We start from the raw sequence: 22,092 nt of genomic DNA, 5'->3' as shown, positions 1-22,092 counted from the left end.
ACTAGTGTTTTCCATATTTTGTCAGAATCTTGTGACAGTAATATCTTTGGAAATATCATCAACTGAAATATTCATTATTTCCAATTTTGTTTCATGCTGTCAGCAGTTTAACGGCTCCAGGTGATAATCTGATGTTTCAGAAGTCATGTTGTATCTTGGGCATCTAACAATAATTGCCTTAGGCCTTTTGAATAGCTTATTCCTGTGTTATATCTGAACTCCACTAATTCTAATGCAGCAGTGGCAAGCTAAGGACCTTTTGATCTACCATATAGTCATTCGTTCGCCATTTAGAAACTTTTCATTGCTTCTGGCTGACGTAATCGAGTTATTTCCCTAAATTTCCAGGTATTGTTTTTTTGGTACAGGCTACTAATGCCCTAGTGTGCAGGTTTCTTCATTATTTATTGCCATAGGGGACTGTGTCCTATATTATATTAAGGTTTCTTCAGCTTGTACGTAATTTTATGATAGTGAATGCCAATTTTTAACTCATCCAGTTCCAAACCAGAAACTGATTCCACCAAGTAAATAAATGTGCCGATATGTGCGAACAGCTATCGCCTGACATTTGTTACAAACTGGGGAATCTGATAAACTTATTTTATGAATTTCTTCCTTTGTCACGAGTGATATCGTTAGAACATCGTAGCTGTGGCTACATTGGTTTGTAGGAAGCTAGGTGTTACGTATTTTTTAACGCAACTGTTGCCTCTTATGTATCAAGAATTTCAAGATACTTGTGTGATCTAGCAAATCGAGTGTGAGATCTTTATAAATTGCCAAAATCGGATATTACGAAATTTCTAAATGGTATTGGTGGATGTAATTATGTCAATGCCCACCAGTGATTCTAAGCTGCGGGGTTCTGACATTTAAAAGTAACTGCTTGCTAATGGTGTGTTCTTCATCCGTTTCAATTTTGTACAGTCTGAGGTTATAGACTATTTTGCAGTCTACTTTGGGATTGCGTGAACTAAATCAAATTGGTAAAGAGCTGACGCCGTTATCTCGAACATTGAAAACATTGTCTTTTGAAACTGTTAAGTTTTCAGAATATCCATGCTGCCGATACTACAATGGTTCCGTGTATTACTTTCGGTGATGGTTAAAATGCATGCGATATGTTATAACATAGTTAGGGCGTAAGTCTTGACAAAGAAAGCCATCTGTATCCTGTCGTTACTTTTCGTAAAGCTATCCTAAGTGGTCTACCTTCCTTTATCTTAATTTGAGACCGTGTGGCGAACCCGAAAACATTCTGTTCCCATGTAAATTTGTGAAGCTGGTTAAAGGTTCATATCCAGTCACTCTCTGACCAGTGGTGTGGCAATAGAAGATAGCGAAAGGGAAGCTTTAAATTTTGCTTTTAAAACCAATTCATGGAGGTGGATCGTACAAACATACCGTCGTTTGACCTTCGCACATACACCTGCGTGGAGGACGTAGCAATAGGGGTCCCTGGCGTAGAGGAGAAAGTGTTGAAATTGAAGACCAGTTCGGTTTTACAGATAATATGCTACGGAAATGTCCACTTACTTAGCTTGAATAAAAAGTTTTCGGGTTTCCAACCGCGTCAAGTAATTAAAATTACACAAGTATTCACCCAAGCACTCCTTGGCCATTCTCAACATTCTCAAGTGGTATGACTACCAGTGGGCTGCTGGTATGCCCCTTACATACACTGTCGGCTGTGACGTCACTGGTGCCCGCGGCCGTGCCATATACGTGCTTATCTTGACTCACCGTTCGATGCGCCTGCTTCGACGGCGCTGTCGCTGAATCCACGCGGTGGTGAGCTTCAGGCCACCATCTCTATTTAGGATGTTATTAGTGACTTTCATTTCAATGGCAAATTTAATTAAAAATTCCAGACTGCTGTGCGAGTCATGACGGGTGTTTCATCAAATTGTATCCGGCGTCCGTTATCTAAAGCTTGCTCAGCTTTTTCGAGGGTAGCTCCGTCTGTTGCAGACCTCTTCATGGAGAATTTTGAGGATATTGTCTTAGATACGACGCCATCAAAGGCTAGTTGTTTCTTTAGATACGTTGAAGACAAAGATACGTTGAAGCCGCGTTCGTCATTTGGCCCCACGGAGTTGAAAAACTTGACGAGTTCTTCGAACACCTCAGCGGCATTAACAGTAACATCCAGTTTACCATGGAGGAAAAAAATAAAATAAAAAAGTGAAAAAAGATGATGCAGTGTCCTTCCTCGAAGTTCTCGCCCGCGAAGTGCCTTGGCCACAGCGCCTATGGAAAACCCACCCACACCTTTCTGAACTTGCACGCCATCAGGCATCATCACACGGCACAGAAACGCGCTGTTCTACAAACATTGATGAGTCGTTCGAGAATGATATCAGACAGTGAAAATCCACTCCAAGGGCTGAGGAACCTACGTAAGGTCTTCAGGAACAGCGGCTATAGCGTCGATCAAATAAATAGAGTGATTTCAAGCAAGACTCACAATAACAACAGTGACGAGGAGCAGGGAAAGGAACTTGTTTTTTTGCCGTTCTATGGATCCGTGTCGGACAAGGTAAACTTCTTGCTGAAACGACACACGACCAAATCGAGGTTCAGGCCTCCGACAAAAATGCGTCAACTACTGAGGCCAGTTAAAGGCGCAGCAGGTCTCAGAACACCGGGGGTCTACAAGATACCTTGCGAGTGCGGCCAGTCGTACGTCGGACAAACAATACGTTCTGTGGAACAACGCAGGAAGGAACATGAGAGGTTTTATCGCCTACAATATCTCCATAAATCTGCTTCAGTTATAAAACGGACACCGGATAAAATTTGACGAAGCATCTGTGGTGGCTCGCACACACGGCTTCTGGGATTGTGTAATTAAAAGATTCATTGAAGTAAAAATCACCGAGACACCCTAAACAGAGTCGGTGGCCTGCAGTTCAGAACGGCGTGGGATCCAGCGATCGCGCGGTTGAAGCGGGTGCATCGATCGCGGAGTCAACGTAAGTCCATATATGGCGATGCCGCGGGCACCAGGGACGTCACAGCCAGCTGTTAGTTTATATAAGGGGAATGCTAGCAGCCCACTGGCAGTCATACCATTTGAAAATGGCCAAGAAGTGCTTGACTGAAAACTCGTATACTTTTAATTACCTGACGCTGTTGGAAACCCGATAACTTTTTGTTCAGGGTTACCGCCGCGAGACTCTGCATTATTACACTTCCTTAGTTTGATTTTATTAAAATCTCTAGCCTAGCACAAAGTCACAAGAGACTGTAAAGAAGCGCCAGTGGCTCCTGTATGGAAAAAGATTGAAAGAATAGACCCGCAAAATTACGGACCAATATCCTTAAAATTCTTGAACTTATTCTCAGTTTGAGACGGTAAAGTTTCTGTCCACAAATCGGCACGCATTCCGAAAGGATCGCTAGTGCGAAACTCAGACACCCCTTTTCTCGGAGGAGACCCTGCGAATCATGGATGAAGGTCAATAGGTAGATGCCATATTCATAGACTTTCGGAAAGCGTTTGGTTGGTTGACTGGCTGATTTTGGGGGAGGGGAGCAAACAGCGAGGTCATCGCTCCCATCGGAGTAGGAAAGAATAGGGAAGGTACTCGGCCGTGCTCTTTAAAATGAATCATCCCGGAATTTGCCTGAAGCGACTTAGGGGAATCACGGAAGACCTAAATCAGGATGGCCGGACGCTCGTTTGAACCGTCGTCCTCCCGAATGCGAGTTCAGTGTGTTAACCACTGCGCCACCTCGCTCGGTGAAAGCGTTTGACACGATGCCCCACTGCAGACTGGTAACGAAGATCGGCGATTACTGATTCTGTTCCTAGGTATGTGAATGACTATAAGACTTCTTAATTAATAGAATCCAGTTTGTTGTTTTTGGCGGCGAGTGCTCACAAGAGACAAGGGTATCGTCATGAGTTCTTCTGGGAAGTGTGATAGGATCGTTGTTATTTTCAATATACATAAATGGTTGAAATGGCTCTGAGCACTATGGGACTTAACTTCTGAGGTCATCAGTCCCTTAGAACTTAGAACTACTTAAACCTAACTAACCTAAGGACATCACACACATCCACGTCCGAGGCGGGATTCGAACCAGCGACCGTAGCGGTCGCGCGGTTCCAGACTGAAGCACCTAGAGCCGGTCGGCCACATCGGTCTGCAATATACATAAATGATCTGGCGGATAGTGTGAGAAGCAGTCTACGGCTCTTTGCTCATGGTGCTGTGGTGCACGGTAAGGTGTGTCATTTCTTTAAAAAAATTATTAATGGTTTTTGGCTATTATCCGTACAGCTAGCCTCATACAATAAAAACAACATTTATCTTTGACGTCCATTTAAACTGAACTTAAGTAAACAATCTAAATAACACATTACATCGTAAAAAACTCTATACTCTTATTTGACCCTCTGTCATTTAATCATATAGGAGCTTATAGACTTTTATCTTCTCTTGGTAAAAGGGTTTTAATGTTTGCAGACAATTCATTTCCAGACGTCACCAGATGCTGTTATAGTTTCGTGGTTTCTGGAAAGTTTCTGTGGCAGTCGAAGAAAATGTGATTAATATCTCCCTCACTGTCGCATTCAAGTGGAGAAAATGTAACTCTGTAGAGTGACTATAGGAGTGTGCTAGATGACTTAGGTAAAATTTCTAGTTAGTGTGATAATGGCAGCTTGCCTTAAACGTAGAAAAATGTAAGTTAATGTTGAGGAGTAGTAAAAGCAATAGTGTAATTTTCGAATCCAGTGTTAGTAGCGTTCTGTTTGAGACAGTCATACCTCTACAATATCTAGGCGTAACACTGCAAAGTGATATTAAATGGAACGATGACGTAAAGACGGTGGTAGGGAGGCCGATCGGACGACCTCGGTTTGTTTGGAGAACTTTAGGATATGTGTACCTCACTTGTGGAGGAAACCGCTTATAGAACAATAGTGTGGCCCATTCTTGAATACTGTTCGAGTCTTTGGAATCCCCACCAGGTAATATTGAAGAAAGAAGCAATTCAGACGGGTGCTTCTAGATTCATTACCGGGATTTTCCATCAGCACGCGAATATTACGGAGATGCTTCGTGAACTCAAATGGGAATCCCCGGAAGGAAGTCGACGTTCCTTTCGCGAAAGACTAATGAGAAAATTTAGAGGACCGGCATTTGATGGTGACTGTATAACAGCACAACTCTGTAGATGATCATACATTTTCCACGTGTTTTTCGAAGCTTGTTACACTATTTGTGCTGAATATCATTCTTGTAAATGTGTTGTCAAGCTACAAATGCTATTTGTTATTTAAGAAAGAGAATATGCATAGAATTTTAACATTTGTAAGTAGACACGCTGGCCTATTCAGGGCATATACAATGTCAAAGATTGTTGGTTCAAATGGCTCTGAGCACTATGGGACTTAACATCTGAGGTCTCAGTCCCCTAGAACTTAGAACTAGTTAAACCTAACTAACCTATGGACATCACACACATCCATGCCCGAGGCAGGATTCGAACCTGCGACCGTAGCGGTCGCGCGGTTCGAGACTGAAGCGCCTAGAACCGCTTGGCCACAACGGCCGGCGTCAAAGAGTGTAATAACTGTAAACGCATTATCGCTGGGCGTGCGAGCGCGCCAAACAATTAGTAGTTTCGAGTCGCGAGGAGACGATTGGTGTCGTTGGTTGTGTGTATTCACCGGTGTGGCTATCACAAGGGCAGAGATAAAAAGTCTGTTTCCGAGATGCGGAGCAGTGAAAACTGAAATGGTTGGTTTGGCGTACGTTTAATATGGGAAAGCTATGGTATTTATTGGTCACAGTACAAATGCAGCAAGGGTAATACACATAACATCATGAGTACTGTGGGCATTTGTTATTGGTTATGGTATGGCAGGAAGATCAACCTATGCCCTATTTTACAGCTAAATGAAGCCACTCGACAAACCAACGGCATAATAAATTGAAGTAAGATCTAGAAATTTTATAACTAGAAGTGTAATAGGCTGACCAGCTTAGTTGGAATTTTATTGCTTAAATAACATTTTTTTCGTGCATTTTGTCACGTAAATAACTTTCCTAAGTCATCATCCAAGTAGTATCTATCCTATCCCTATGTACAAACCGAGATAATCAGAAAATGAACTGAACATTAATTTATTAGATTAACGAAACATAATTTTTACAAATTTCGGACAAATACGTAATAATAGACTCTTTGGCTGTAGGATGAATAATGTCAGAAATAGAATGTTGCAAAAGCCAGTATTAATTCATTTGCTAAAAACAGAGTAACTTTCATAATAAAATGTTGGTAGTAAAACTTTACGTAACTTGGACACTGAATTTAATTTTCAAAGCACAGTTGTAATTTATAGCTTGTGGCATAATTTATAACTTATATTACAAAGAAATATGAGAGTAACTGATAGGTAAATGACAGTCCTTACCAATGAGTAAACTCAATCCTTCTGCTTGCTACGATTACGACAGTATTACGGTGAGTAGCGTAACAAATAGTTTCTGTCCACAGCCAGTAAAAAATCTTACTTTAATTGATTTGAAAATCAATATAATATGTTGTATGTGTTTGCTGTTGGATTATTATTTGACTACTGTGACATGTGTGGTATGAAGTACTTGAATGTGTGCGTTTCGTAGTGTTCCTACGTTATGACGCCAATAACTATTCTTACGTAAAATTGCTTACGAGTATAAAGTTCAGTTTCAATTTAATTCTTCTTCTTCCGCAGAGGAACTGGCGACCGTTGGTTATTTTCATTAATGACATACTTTGAAAACTTTTTTTCTGAACATTGCACTAACTACTGTTAGTCAAAAATTAGTTTACGTAATAAAATATATATAAAGTTAACCGAACTTGGTTTCTAATCGTCCTTTCTAAAATACTGAGCAGTGGCGATTCGGTTGTAGCTTAATCTACTTCTCTCGGTTTTGCATTACTCTTCGGAGTAGATGCCTTTCCCCCGTAGATTAGGGACTTGAGGTACACGGTCATATAGAAAAGCCTAATTAGCCTGAGAGGTAGGAGGGTTATAACTGCAGAACTATGGTACTGCCGCTAATGTACATTTCGCGTAAGGCCCACGAAAGTGATACAAGATAAATTAGGGCTGGCTAGGGGGTATACAGGGTGTCCCAGATATCTTGTCCACCCAAAATATCTCTGGAACAATAACAGCTATTGGAAAACGACTTTCCCCGATATCAATGTAGGGCTGGGGACCATGAATGTACATATTTGGAAGCATTCTAAAACGAAAGCATATGTGTTTTTTAACACAAACTTATGTTTTTTTTTAAATAGACCTCCTATATTTTGTCTTCAGCAATCCATAGCATGACAAAGCAAATACACAATGGCGCTGATTGCATCGCAATATTCCCATTACATCCCGAGATGTTGAGACGCGAAGTTGACGCTTGAAACACCCGACATGCGCTGCTCGCGCACGTCCTGAGGCTCAGGCGTGAACCCCATGCTGCCCGTAATCGCGATGTGATTGACATGTGTAATCACACCTCCATACTTATCAAGAGGTCCGAGACGAATAATACGGTCTGCTGCCATCCTGCATTAACGTCGTACATTCCAGTAGGTATTTATCCCACAGGCTAGGGGTGATGCGGTTCTGTAACATATCTGTGTACCGCAACGTTAGTCACAAAGTTAACTTCGCTTATCGTTAATCCGTTACTAAAAAAGTAATGTCGCTCAACGTTAAAACTTTACTTTACTGTCTGCTGCCATCCTGCATTAACTTCGTACATTCCAGTAGGTATTTATCCCACAGGCTAGGGGTGATGCGGTTCTGTAACATATCTGTGTACCGCAACGTTAGTCACAAAGTTAACTTCGCTTATCGTTAATCCGTTACTAAAACAGTAATGTCGCTCAACGTTAAAACTTTACTTTACTGTCTGCTGCCATCCTGCATTAACGTCGTACATTCCAGTAGGTATTTATCCCACAGGCTAGGGGTGATGCGGTTCTGTAACATATCTGTGTACCGCAACGTTAGTCACAAAGTTAACTTCGCTTATCGTTAATCCGTTACTAAAAAAGTAATGTCGTTCAACGTTAAAACTTTACTTTACTGTAGATCTAGCGCAAGTGACAGTTAATCATTCACTCGTAATAGTAAAATTCATGTTGATGGTTTTAGTGGAACGAGCAAGTGGACTAAAAGCTTTACCGTTGTTTAGGTAAAAATGTTTTGATTTGGAAAGTTCAGGTAGAACATAGAAGATGAATGTAAACATGTTTAACCAATTAGTTTTATTATCACATAATTATCAATGTTATGTTTATCTAATGCGTTAAATGACAAATTCTAGCAAACAAATGTTTCTTAACATCACTGGGTAAAATGGCCCTTTGTAGAAACTTCCACTGTGATACCAGCCCTACATACTAAACATAGCGTTCACATCTCATGCTCAAAGTGATGCCCATTGGCTTGCATACATAGGGTCACTCTGCGGATGAAGGATACCCTACTTCGTGCTACTGTTTCCTCTTTGATGGCTGTACAAGCATCAATAATGCGTTGCTTCATGTCCTCTGGTGTTGTTGGTTCATGCTGGTAAACAGCATCATTCACTGCTCCCAAAATATGTACATTCATGGGCCCCAGCCCTACACTGATACCGGTGAAAGTCGTTTTCCAATAGCTGTTATTGTTTCAGAGATATTTTGGGTGGACAAGATAGCTGGGACACCCTGTATAGACAGTCGTTTTTCTCTCGCTCTATTCACGATTGCAACAGGAAAGGAAACACCTAGTACCTGACGGCATGCACCCCACGGTAGTTTGCGAGGTATGCAGGTATGCAGGTAGATGCTGAAGTTTTGTAATGGGTCTGTGGTTTTACTCAGCTTGGATTTTTATAAGGTCAACCTAGCCCCACTGTCCTATTCGTAAGCAACTGTGGTCTTCTCTGTCATATCCATCCCTTACTGGCTGTTTCTTAATGAACATATATCATTCAGAGAAGAGCGTTTCACTGTCTTCAGTCCTCTAAGAAGGAAGCCCGGTAGCGCAGTGTGTATCTTTCGAACAAACGGTTGCTAGCACGCAAAACGGTGAGGGGGCATGGTAGACTATCCTGCCTCAGCAGAAATTTATTTAGGGAGTAAAGATTGATCAAATTTCACACAGGTTTAGGTATGCTCACTAAGCCACTAACAAACCTCAGTAAGAGGTACTGATGTTCAGCTGTATCACAGAGCCCTTCATAGTCTACATTTGTTGTTTCTATCCCTATCTCTGAATCTTGATTTAAATGAATATATCCCTTTAAGCTGCAAGAGTGCTCACATCGACCTGCCGGATATCAGCGTGCTTTAATAGAGAGCGATAACATGGGAGTGCTTTTAGCCTGCTGATGAGGGGTTTTGTACAAATTTTCAATTTTATATTAACTTAAATTTACGAGACGGTCCGATTGCTGGATGTGAGCAGCATGGAAGGTGTGATTTGTCAGGATTGATATAAAGTCGTACATTTAAAGAAAAGTCAACGTTTACTCCAGATTTGGGTCACAACGCAACCCTCCAGGATGGATATTCTTACACCATAGGCAATAATACTCGTATTTTCCAAAGAATTATTAAGTGACTCTTTGAAAATAGACTCTCCTTCAATTTTGAAAAACACACCCTACATTCAATTCTGTACAGCAAATAGTCATTCCAACAAACGATGTGGAACATGAGCAGGAGTCAGTAAGGAGGGTAGAGTGTAAACACATTGATGAAAACTTGAACTAGAATAAGCATATTACTGAGCTCAAACAATTAAGTGCAGCCGCTTTCGCTCTCCGTATAATTGCTAATCTCCTCGTATATTTTGCGTATTTCCACTCAATAAAGGATTTCTGTGGTAACTCGTCACATAGAAAGGAGGTATTGATTGTACAAATGCGAACAGTAAGAACAATATTTGGTGTAGGTACTTCTTAAAGGAACTAGGCATTTTAACTACACCGTCACAATACACACATTCCTTAAAGGAATTCGTCGTAAATAATCCACCACAATTTGAGAGAAACAGTGATGTAAGCACTTACAGCACTCCAGGGAAAATTGACCTCCATTACCCATCTCTAAAGGTGTCAGTACCCCGGAAAGGAGTTTGAGCAAAATGCAGCACAGAAAATTTTTGATTTGTCCAATAACATAAAATGTCTGACAGGAAGCAAAGTAATTTTTAAATCTAAGTTACAATCTTTTTCCTGGACAGCTACTTTCATTCCATTGAATAATTTCTACTTATAAACTGCTAGCCACTAAAAAATGTGTAGTTGCATGTGTTCATTAACGTTTAGCTCATATGCTGTAAACTAACTCGTTCCACATTGTTTGATAAAAGGATCGTTCAAGTGATATATGGAACAAGTAACTGACTAACAAACAAGGTAGGCGGCCGAAAGTTAATAGATGTCAAAAAGTGACAGTGGTGTTGCAGAAGCGAAAACTGAATATTAGAGACAAGGGCAGACGCATGTTACAAGAGAGGGGGCCAGTTTACAGAAATAGAAGAGAGCAGCGGGAGGTGGTTTGAACCATCTGCCCTGTAGGAGATCTAAAACGCAAAAGAATGTATTTCAGAAGTGTGTCTTTGCAGACAGGTATGAGAGGCAGTCACATGGCGTCCCTCCCATGCCTCCTAACCGATTTTAAAAGATTGCTTGGCTAGGCTGGTTCTTAGTGCAGGCTCTGCACTGCCCTTGGACTTTGGTCCATTTATCCAGTACGCATATAGCGACACGTATTTATTAGGTGCCAACAGCAGGGTCCCATGCTGAATCTGATACGTTGGTTTGCATGAACTATCTGATACCCTATCGCCGTTTAAGCCATTAAGTTCAGTTTAAAGAGGATCAAGCTAGTTTCCTCGCTCTCGCACCGAAGAGAATCGATCTTCTGAAACTATACCAGGACGAGTCGTCAGCGAGTTCTTTGTTGATGTACTCACCATGGTGTGTTGCAAGTGTGCGTCAGCGTCAGGTAGCGGACTCCCAGCTCTTGGTAGACACGCAGAATGCCCAGGCTGGAGTCGATCGAGTGACCTCCCTCTACCGCGATCAGGCTACCGATCTTGCCTGCCGCGAAAGCCTCTCCAATGCCTGCAACATTCATGTAACGTTAGCTGCACGTCATGGAGAAGTTGCTCTTCACATCAACCAAGAGCAGTTAGTGCTCCATGCTACCAGCTCCAGCAGTCAACAAGGGTATCTATTTCCAGAATGAGATTTTCACTCCGCAGCGGAGTGTGCGCTGATATGAAACTTCCTGGCAGATTAAAACTGTGTGCCAGACCGAGATTCGAACTCAGGACCTTTGCCTTCGCGGGCAAGTGCTTGGGCAGCTCAGTTGGTAGAGCACTTGCCCGCGAAGGCAAAGGTCCCGCGTTCGAGTCTCGGTCCGGCACACAGTTTTAATCTGCCAGGAAGTTTCAAGGGTATCTATTCTTTTACTTGTATTGCAGCTACATATAATTTTCTACTGTTGTGTTTACCTTAATGCGAGGTCGTAGCTTTCATGTTACTCCTTTTACAGAGTATGTAACGGTCTGAGGAGGGTCAGACAACGATGTAAACAAGTCACCGTTTTCAAAATAAAATATTTTTGCTGTCTTGACAGTTCTTTTTAAATATTTTTAGTAGTATTTTAGGACCGCTAATATTTACTGAAACTATGTTTCAAAAATTAAAAATACGTACTTAATCGTTAGAAAAACAACTGAAACGAAAACGGTCACATGTTTTGTGAAATTATTTGTCTAAAATTAAGAAATGAAACACATCAAACAAACGTTTACGCGCCTTTGATTCTAGAAATCATGTACAGCAACTGAGTTGGTCATGCGTTAGTGATGTAATGTGATCACTGACAAGAAACCCTTTGAGCGCAAGGTCGTAAGTTCAATTTTAGTAAGGCACATTTGGAAGTGTTGTGTTAAAATTTATGACAGGAAAAAATTTATATGCTAATGACTCAACATGTCCATTAGGAGGGTGACAGGATACGAGCGTCCAGAAGGTGCAGAGATCAACCTTCTATTGGATATACATACAGGGTGACAATTACTGAACTATATAACATAAAATCGACATACCTTCAGAAGCATTTGCGATAGGACGTTCAAACTGCACGGTTGGCCGCAAAGCATGGTCAGAATTAGTATGCGAAAGCGCACGCACCTTGTTGATGTCGGCCGTTGGCACGTGAAAATGTCACGGTACAGCGTGCCTGAGCGTATAGCACTTGTGAAGGCTTACTATGAGAATAATAACAGCCCAACAGCTGCTCAAAAGAAATTTGCGACCGAGTTCAAGCTGAAGACAACCGTTTCAAGTGTGCTAGCAATCAAGAATTTGATTCACAAGTTTGATAGATAGGGTATTATTCGTGATGACAGTGTTGGCAATGAAGGTCGTCTAAAAAGGCTGAAAACGCCTGAAAACATCGAGAAGACAACGCGCTGTGTCTCATACCAGACCCAGGAAATTGATCGGACGTGCTTCACAACGGGTGGGGATCACCTGGGAGACACTGCTACAAATTACTGTCGAAGACCTGCATCTCTTCTCATACAAAATTCAAACCCATCAGCCATTAAGCCCCAGGGCCATGGAACAGCGGTTGTGTTTCGCCAACACTATTGTCCACAGCGACGAAGCCCTCTTCCGTCTGGATGGGTTCGTCAGTAAGCATAATTGGCGCATTTGGGTGATTGGGAATCCGCATTTCGTGACTGAGAAGTCTCTTCATCATCAACGGGTGACTGTGTGGTGTGCAATGTTCAGTCACGGATTAATCGGTGCGTTATGACTTGATGGCACGGTGACTACCGAACGGTACATGAAAGTTTTGGAAGGTGATTTCATCCTCATTATCCAAAGTCACCCTGATTTCGACAACATGTGGTTCATGCAAGACATACCTCGACCCAACGAAGCAGGAGTGTGTTTGATGTCCTGGAGGAGGATTTTGGAGTCCGCATTCCACTGGCATGGTCCTCGATTGGTCGCCATATTCTCCGGATCTGGTCACATGCGACTCCTTTTTGTGGAGATATATGGAAGACAAGGTGTACAACAAAAACCTCAAAATCATTGCTGAACTGAAAACAGCCATTCAGGAGATCATCGACATCATCGATGGTCCCGACATTCCAGCGGATCAACCAGAATTTCCTGTGCCACGTCATCGCCAAAGATGGCATGCATATCGAACATGTAATAACCTAAATCCGAATATCTGCAGTGACATGGTGAATAAAGTGTACACTCCGTAGGTTGTAACTAATTTACGTTTTCATATATAATTGTCACCCTCTTTTATACTTCAGAAAATGGACATCATCGACATTCAAGAAATGTTCAAAACAATTCACCTTGCACCTTGGACACCGGTTGAAAACTTGCGTGCCACAGTGATAACAATGGTTTGCACCATCAAGATCGAAGGCGAGCTTCTTGGATGTTGCTAACTGTGCAGGGCGTTCAGCTAGGAACACACTTTCAAAGAATGCATATAGAATCGTATTACTGTAACGGGGTGTTAAGAACTGATGGAACGTGATGGCACGCAACCGAATGTTAAACAGCCTGTCGTGGAGCTTCTCTTTATGGCGCAGTTGCAGATAGAGTCATAATGCGTTTTATGAAAATCAAACTAAACTCCGTCCGAACAGGCCTGGTAAGGTCCAACGGTACCGACTGGCCGCCGTGTCATCCTCAGACCACAGGCGTCACTCGATGCGGATATGGAGGGGCATGTGATCAGCACACCGCTCTCCCGGCCGTATTTCAGTTTACGAGACCAGAAAAAATGATTCAAATGGCTCTGAACACTATGGGACTTAACTTCTGAGGTCATCTGTTCCCTAGAACTTAGAACTACTTAAACCTAACTAACCTAAGGACATCACACACATCCATGACCAAAGCGGGATCCGAACCTGCGACCGCAGCGGTCGCACGGTTCAGACTGTAGCGCCTAGAACCGCTCGGCCAAGCCGGCTGGCTTACGAGACGAGAGCCGCTACTTCTCAGTCAAGTAGCTCCTCAGTTTTCCTCACAAGGGCTGAGTGCACCCCGCTTGCAACAGCGCTCGGTAGACCGGATGGTGCTAGTCCAGCCCGGTAGCGGTTAACTTCGATGGTCTACCGGGAACCGGTGTTACCATTACGGCAAGGCCGTTGGCAAATGAGTTTTATAGGCATGGAAAAAACAAATATCCAGCGACTAAATTTGTCCAGCGATTCCAGGTAGTATGAATTGCAATGCCACACACTTTTCAGGAGGGATAGTTGGATCAGAAACAATATGAGTTTTGTACGCAGACCAGGAATCAAGCAAAAGCAAGTTATTTCGAACAGCTATTGGCCCAGAGCCGCGCTCATATCATGATTGTAATTCTGTGACTCCCATTTTCTCACACTTACTTGCTGTGACGTAAATAACCCCTACTGCCCTTGCAAGATTAAGCACACGAGAAAGAATCATTGGTGAGAGAGCACCTCCAACTTCCCTTAGCACAATGAATAACTTTCCAGGCAGCTTACAACCAAAATTAATTGTATATGAATACCTTAAGGCGTTGATGTTAGTTGATCTTGATACAACTCTCTTGGTTCGTCTAATTTCGGGGCTTTTTTCATATACATTTCCTCTTGAAATCCCGATTGGTCGGAGTTGAAAACAAATTCCTTCCTGAACGGTAGGATAAGTTTGTTTATCTCATCTGCAAATTTTCTGGTCGATTCCACAGTTTTCTGTGCATCGTTACAATTTTGTTACCTTTTGTCTTCCAATTCGGTAGTACTTTGTGCACAGGGTTTCTCAAGTGCCTCATTATCACTGATACCAGTTCGGTATACAGGGAATAAATAAGTTTCGAATATTTCGAGAAGTGGTAATACGCACCAAAACAAGTAGAAAAGTTTCTAGTAAACATGGGTGAGCCGTTGAGTTAGTAAACTGTTCTGTCTGGCGCCACTTGCTCAGGGGGAGCATCGATTATCCCTTGCGGCCCCAATGCCAATATCTATGAGGAAGAGTTGGTATCTATGGGTTGTGATGGGTTGTGTCCTTGGAAGGTCTATTCTTGTCGATGTATGTACGGGGTCCCCTGGCCCGACAGAGGGAATTGGGAATTGGCGGTAGCGTAGCGACAAGAGGTGATCACGAGGTCCGAGCGGCCGAAGCTACGAGCTGCGCAACGAGGGCCTGCGCAGAGTGAAGATACCGGAGTGCTTCACCGGGGTCAGCCTCGACTAGAAGCAGCAGGCCGACATCCCGTCGGTCCGTTGGCAACCGTGGATCCATGGAACTGTTTGTTGATGGAGGGGAGTAACATTCTGTATTCCTCGTGGTGATTTGTGTCATTGCCTACCTGAGCTCCCTATTTTTATCTGGTTTGTACCCGACCCTCAGAGTTTCACTCGGTTGGCTCTTTGATGGTACATATAGGCCGTAGAATTGTACTAAGACACCAGTTGTTTAAAGATTGGTCCCGCTATTACGAGGGTTGAAACTTAATAGTGGTAACTATTTATTTACAGCTCGTACAAAATAGATAAGGCTTTCAAAGTTTTACTGACCTTCAAAATAGTCGCCAGCATTGTGTATAAACCGTTGCTAGCGATGTGGAAGTCGTACGATGCTGTTAGCAGTGCCAGTTGTGTTGACAGTTCGAGCGGCGCGGTCTATTGCCCGACGAATTTGTAGCAGTTCTGAAGCGAATACCGTGAAGTGTTTCCTTCAGTTCAGAAATCGAGTTGAATGCACGAGGGCTAAATTCAGGGGAGTGCAGTAGCTGGTATAACACTTAGCAGCCCCATCAGTCAAACAAATCAGTAACATTAAATGAAGCAACAAGTTTACTGTTACCAATCACAAAACTGAATGTTTTTACTGTGACTGCTTCTACATAGGCCAGACAGGCAGATCATTTGAGATTAGATTCAAGGAACACATGGCAGCACTAAAAAACAAAAGATACCACACACCAGCAATAGCTACCCACCTGCATGAAACAAAACACCATGTTAACAACACAAGTATCAGCATCCTGCAGATCCAAACAAAACTAGACATACCTGAAACACTCCAAATATACAACCAACCTGAATCCATTTTAAAGGGTGACTAGTAACAGTAAATTTGTTGTTTCATTTAATGTCAATAACAGTCACGGTAAAGCCTAACCTATAATGTTCGCATTTAAAATCAGTAACAGCTTGCACTGTACGTGCTTCAGTATTGTCCTGCAAAATGATGGACAGGTCCTGCAGAAAGTGTCATCACTTCTGTCTCTATGCTATTCATTTTTCGAGCACAACCTACGACCAGCTTAGACAGTTGTTCCAACCATCGTATATTACCTTTCATTGTTATTATTTTCTGGTTTGTATCCGACCCTCAGAGTTTTGCTCGGTCGGCTCTTTAGTCGTAAATACAGGCCGTAGTATTATACTAAGACACTAGTTGTCGTTTGAAAATTTGTCCCGCTATTATATTGCTTTTCCTTTCTGGTTTATACCCTATGATTAATATTCTAATGAATCAGTTCCTGGTCGTAAATACAGCCGGAACAATTGTAGTAAGGCACAGGTTACCGTTAAACAAAACATGGACCTTGTGGTTAGATTTAGATGTTAACCGGTTCAATGCTTTGATTGTAATTGTAATCTGAAGAACCTGTTGTACTAAGCTGTATGTTGCTGTATTTGAAAGACCGGGTCATTATTGGTGTATTTTATCTGGATCTTGTGGTTCTGCCGAGTGAGTTCTCATGCAATAAGTGTTCACAAGTAATGCTTTAAGATGTTCCTTGAGAGCGGTCTTAATAACTGACAATCAGTTTAACTTTGAAAATATTAACAGCCAACTGTCACAAGGGCTTTAGTCAATTGTCAAAAGGGACGGGTTGGGAGCCAGTCGCACCTTGGATGCCGATTGAAATTAAGAGGTTGGAGGCTTTGAAGTAAGCCTTGTCATTGTCATTTTGTTTCCTAGTCTGTTTAACCTTTAAGCATAGGTGCGCATCTTAACCCCGAACCTTTCGACATACATATTTCAAATTAAAGGTTACGTCATCTGTTTTCAGTAATTGAATCACTCTTGTCATCAATGGTGTATATAGTTCTCATGTGTTGCAGATTGGCATTTAATAAGAGAGACTGTGTCCAGTGTGGAAGTAAACACCGCTGTTTCACCCGACAATGGGCGGGCTGCTGGTACGGCCGTCTTGTAATTGTTATCATTGTTTGCTGTTTTGATTTCTTTTGTAAAAGCCTATTAATCCTAAGAGTTAAAGTCAAAAGAAGTTTGCAAATTTGTTCATTTTGTAAAATAACAAAACATTTACGGTTATATATTGTTAAATAAACAGGTTGTGTGAAAGAAAGTTATACTGGTGTGTCCTCCCTACCACGTTTTCCTTAATTCCAGTGAGTACTCACGTCTTAATGGGCTTTACAATGCTCACTTTAAGGGCTATGAACACTTGAGCATCACTGGTACTATGAAACACATCTCTTCTATTGAACAAGTGCTCATAGCTCTTAAGGTATGCGTTTATAGCCCATGTGTACTTGATAGCATTTCGTGTTTTGGTCCATGCTACCTCCTCCCAAAATATGGAACGCAAATAGCATGTAGTAGAAGGGATGTGTTTCACAGTATCGAAGATGAACGAGTGCTCGTACTTCTTAAAGTACACATTTTAGAGCCCATGTTTAATACACATTTTAGTTTCTTGTCTTGGTTGGTATTACCACGTCTCAGACTGTTCTACCCCTTTTTAAGATCATGTACACCGAGAATGGTATCAGCGACCATGAAACAGTTATAGCAACAATGACTACCAAAGTGTAAATAAAACGGAAAAGAAAATTTATATGTTTAAAAACCAAGAAAAGATCTAGTTGTCTGAAATCTCAAAGAGGATACTGAAACATCTGGTTCTGCAGGAGACCATGTGACCATCAAATGTTGGAGAGATACCTAATTGCTAGTATTCGTAAGAAAACTCATAATAATGAAGAAACATCTCCACACTAAATGTAAAGAATAGTCCTCAGATACAGGCGGAAAGATGCTAAAGGACATGCGTTTGACTGTCAAGATGCCAACGTGTGAAGCCTTCAACAATCATTACAGGAGAATCGTATGAGAAGGCTGCTCAGAGAAGACTACTCACAGAAGCCAAAGCTATTATGGCCAGATGCAAAGGCTGTTGGTGGGGGCTAAAGTTACTGTATAGATACTCGTGGATGCCACAATTTGAAATTTGCGGTTGCGAATCACAAGCAGAAATGCTGGACTTCATTTTTAAATGTCCCTTTGCCAAGAAGGACCCAGGAGTATTGCCCTTCTTTAATTCGCGAACCTCTGGAGAGATGAACGACGTAGATGTTAGTGATACTGGCGTTGAGAACACGTAAAATTAGCTGGAGATGGAGCATTCCGCATGGTCCTATGGAATCGCTGTCAGATTCTATACAAAATTTGCGGAACCATAACATATCGTAGAGCGGATCGGACGAAAAACTGTTCGCAGTAGCTGGAAGGATGTAGAGGTCACACCTGTTTAATACGAGCACAAATGATCCATATAACTATCGTCAAATACAATGATGAGCATCGCATCTCCAATGCTAACCAATACAAATTACGGAAAGGACTTATTGGCAGAGAGGGTGAAGATTTTTATCTTCGCTGGAGACTCGCTGACGGATGTAGAAGTAATTTCAGGCGCGCTCCAAGTATGTGTGTTCGGATCCTTGCTGTTTATACCTCGCAGACAATATTAATAGTAACCTTGGGCCTTCTGTAGATGATGAAATTACCTAATATGAAGTGCTCTCTAAATATTTTGCACAAGTATTCGTTTTAGATGTAGGTAAGAATTTGAAATTAGTGCGAAACTGGCAGTTTGCTTTAAATGTGCTGCGACGTCAAATGGCAACAGTATCAAAGAATCATAAATACAATCAGTCATCTTGTAAGAATACCTGATTTTATCTATTTTTGGGAACAGGAAATGAAAACATCACAGAACCTTAAACGTAGGCAAATAAGATGGGAGATTTCAGTTCATTAGTAGAAAACTGGGGAAGTACATTCATGTTAAGGAAAAACAGAGCACCCTGAACGAGATAGGACCTTCAAATTTGCAGTAAATGTACATTGGCATGTTCTACAGAAACGATTAACATTGCAATCACCTCGGTTCAGCAGGCGTGATGTTGCCTAATACGGACAGGGTCTGGGGCCCAGGTAACTTGTCCATGTGTGATAGCATCGAAGCATAGAAGGCGCGAATGATGTCATCCATGCGGCATTCACCTGGTTCCATTGTTCATCTGAGGTGGCTGCCATCTAGTCACAGCACTCCACCCGTCATTTCACCATATCGCACACGTTTTCGATTGGCGACAACTCTGGTGATCTGGTGGGACAGGGCAAAAGGCTGACATCCTTTGACACCAAGAAGGCACGTGTTCCTGCTGCAACATGTGGTCATGCATTGTCTTGCTGAAAATGGCGTCTGGAGTGTTGTGCAGAAAGGGTATGGTCACGGGTTGCAGGATGTCATTCATATAGCTCACACTGTTCACAGTGCCCTGGACACAGGCCAGCTGGGATTTATGATTGTACCCAATACCGCGCCACACCACAAGGCCATGAGTTGGTGCGTTACGTCTTGTACGAATGCAGTCTCTGTGATGTCGTTTGCCATGTCTGTGGCGAACTAAAATACGGCCATCATTTTCAAACAAAGAGGACCTGGATTCGTCCGAAAACACTATCTGGTGCCACCCCAGTGACGTCGTTCCGTACACCATTGACGTCTAGCATGTTTCTGCACTTAAAGATAGGAGTAGAAGTGGACAACGAGAACGTATCCCATGCCGTTATAAACACCGACGGACTTTCACTCCTAGTAGTGTACGATTTGTTGCACTGTTGCACCGGAGCCAAGGAGGACGCAGATCACTCCTGAAATGCCGTTAGGATGAGGTGTCAGACTTCTGGGTTGTGCGTCCTGATCCATCTCGTCGTGTTCTACGGCCTTGCGTGAACTATTCTGCACACACCCGTTGCACTGCCGAAGCACTTCGTCCCTCTTTCAAACTCTCTAATCTGACGGTACGGTTCGCGCATACGCCTGCGTGGCATCCTGCACATCAGCTCAAGTCACACTCATTCATTACCTTCGGTTTATAGCGACAACGAGAGCCGCAGGCACATTTTTCCGGTAGGTTGTGTTGCACCGCGATGTCGATGTTGATCTTGAACTCTAGGGCCAACGTAGTTCAAATGCTAAACATTTCTGCAGAACGTACTAATGTACATGTCCAGTGAATATGAACGTCCTGTCTCTAGTTGTTCAAAATGTTATTTTTTTCTTCTGACCATGAGTGTACAACCAGTCTACACAGGAGATCACGCACAAAACTTTCGTGGGGCGCATTATAGAATATCAGCCATTTCAGATTCGAGTAATAGAGAATACTGAATGTGTACAAAGAAGAGCAGGTTAGTTCGACCCACGGAAGAGCCTCACTGATTCTGTGAGAAATCTGAACGAGCAGACGTTTGAAGATAAACACCAACGGGAAGAGTAACACCTTATACTGTGGTAGAATAGAATTTACACTCTGCCATACACTTTGCAACTGTTTACAGAGAAATGTAGAATACAAAAATGTGGGAAAGCTAAATTTAGAAGTTTTATAAAGGATTACTGTATTTCTAATCAGAAAAGCCGTGGCTACTACAGTGTCACTGTGTGATCCTGTTTCAAGAGTCCAGTGACCTCTGTGCGCATATAACTTCGAAGAGATAAGATGAACCGTAAACTTACCATCGGCAGTGTACACTAACTGCATGTCTTCCGGGTACATATCCACGAAGCGTTTGATTACGTCCACTTGCTGCATAGTCATCTCCACGGCGTCCTTGTACTGGGAGGAGCACGACACATAGGCAACCCAGAACTGGAAACATAAAAATCGTAGCTGAGCTATGTCTGCAGGCATTGTCAAATTCATCCGCAGATGATACGTCTGCGAGATGGCGAGAAGCTTAAGTGGAACAACTTGAACATATGCTTTTGTATTTTGTTCTTATTTCTCGCGTCAGAATCCTATGTACAAAGCAAGTACAATGAAAAAACAACATATAGCTATAATAGTAGTCAACAAACAAATGCAAACTGGAAACAAGTTTTACTTCGTCCTAAGTTTTTCAAGAGGAGTACTCAATCACTGTACGTTCATTGGTCCATTGTGCTACTTTAGTTTCGAAATGTTTGTTTTAGCTTGTATTCTTTCTCTTATAATTGATTTTTTTAGGCTTTCAAATTTTCTCTAGTACATTTTTCCGCTATATGTTGAATGTTATCTGCACAAGAGGCACACAGAACAACATCACTATGAAAGTGAAGTTTGTTCTAATATTTCTTCTTTGCTTTACTTGTTTACGAACATGGCAAATACCCATAGATTTGTTGAGAAGAATTTCGATGATATGGGATCTCGTTGCCTAATTCTTCCTTCAATTCTGAATTTCTCAACATGTAGATGAAATCTAATGAAAACTATACGATTAATTGATACATCCTTCCAGATACCAACGTACATTGAATCAATACATTGATCTTCTTGAGCAGTTAATATATTTTTTGCTGAGGCTGATCAAAATTTTTCCAAAATTTATGAATCCCTGTTAAATGGTAATTGGAACTCGTTTTTTCCATTCTAAAGCCTATTATAGAACTTGCTTGTGTGGCTTGTTGTACTGTATAAATCTATAAATCCAATTGGTTCTTTGCTTGATGAAAACTTCATGTTTCGTACAGTTGGCAATGCCTCTGGTGAATATCATGTATCTTATATATATATATATATATATATATATATATATATATATATATATATATTTGTATGCCTCCTTTCTTGGGAAGGAGAATAATTACAGAACAATCTGTAAGTAATTTTGCAAGCTTCTTGTGCACTGCATTTCCTCCAGTTTTAATTATTGATATTGAGAACCCATTACA

At 41.9% G+C, this 22,092-nt stretch overlaps 1 protein-coding gene across 1 annotated transcript in view; it reads right to left on the bottom strand.

The window, feature by feature from the left end:
* Positions 1–22,092, bottom strand: part of LOC124619687 (dipeptidase 1-like) — a 315,244-nt gene that overhangs the window by 198,952 nt on the left and 94,200 nt on the right. The window contains exons 4-5 of the mRNA XM_047146237.1: positions 20,896–21,028; positions 10,988–11,138 (exon numbers count right to left, since the gene is read on the bottom strand). Of these exons, the coding sequence (XP_047002193.1) occupies positions 10,988–11,138; positions 20,896–21,028 (284 nt within the window). The remainder of the gene's footprint in view (positions 1–10,987; positions 11,139–20,895; positions 21,029–22,092) is intronic.

This window comes from Schistocerca americana, chromosome 6 (genome assembly GCF_021461395.2).
Source record: "Schistocerca americana isolate TAMUIC-IGC-003095 chromosome 6, iqSchAmer2.1, whole genome shotgun sequence".
Classification (NCBI taxonomy): Eukaryota; Metazoa; Arthropoda; class Insecta; order Orthoptera; family Acrididae; genus Schistocerca; species Schistocerca americana.
Note: the sequence above shows the minus strand (reverse complement) of the source record. Positions and strands in the feature narration are given on the sequence as shown.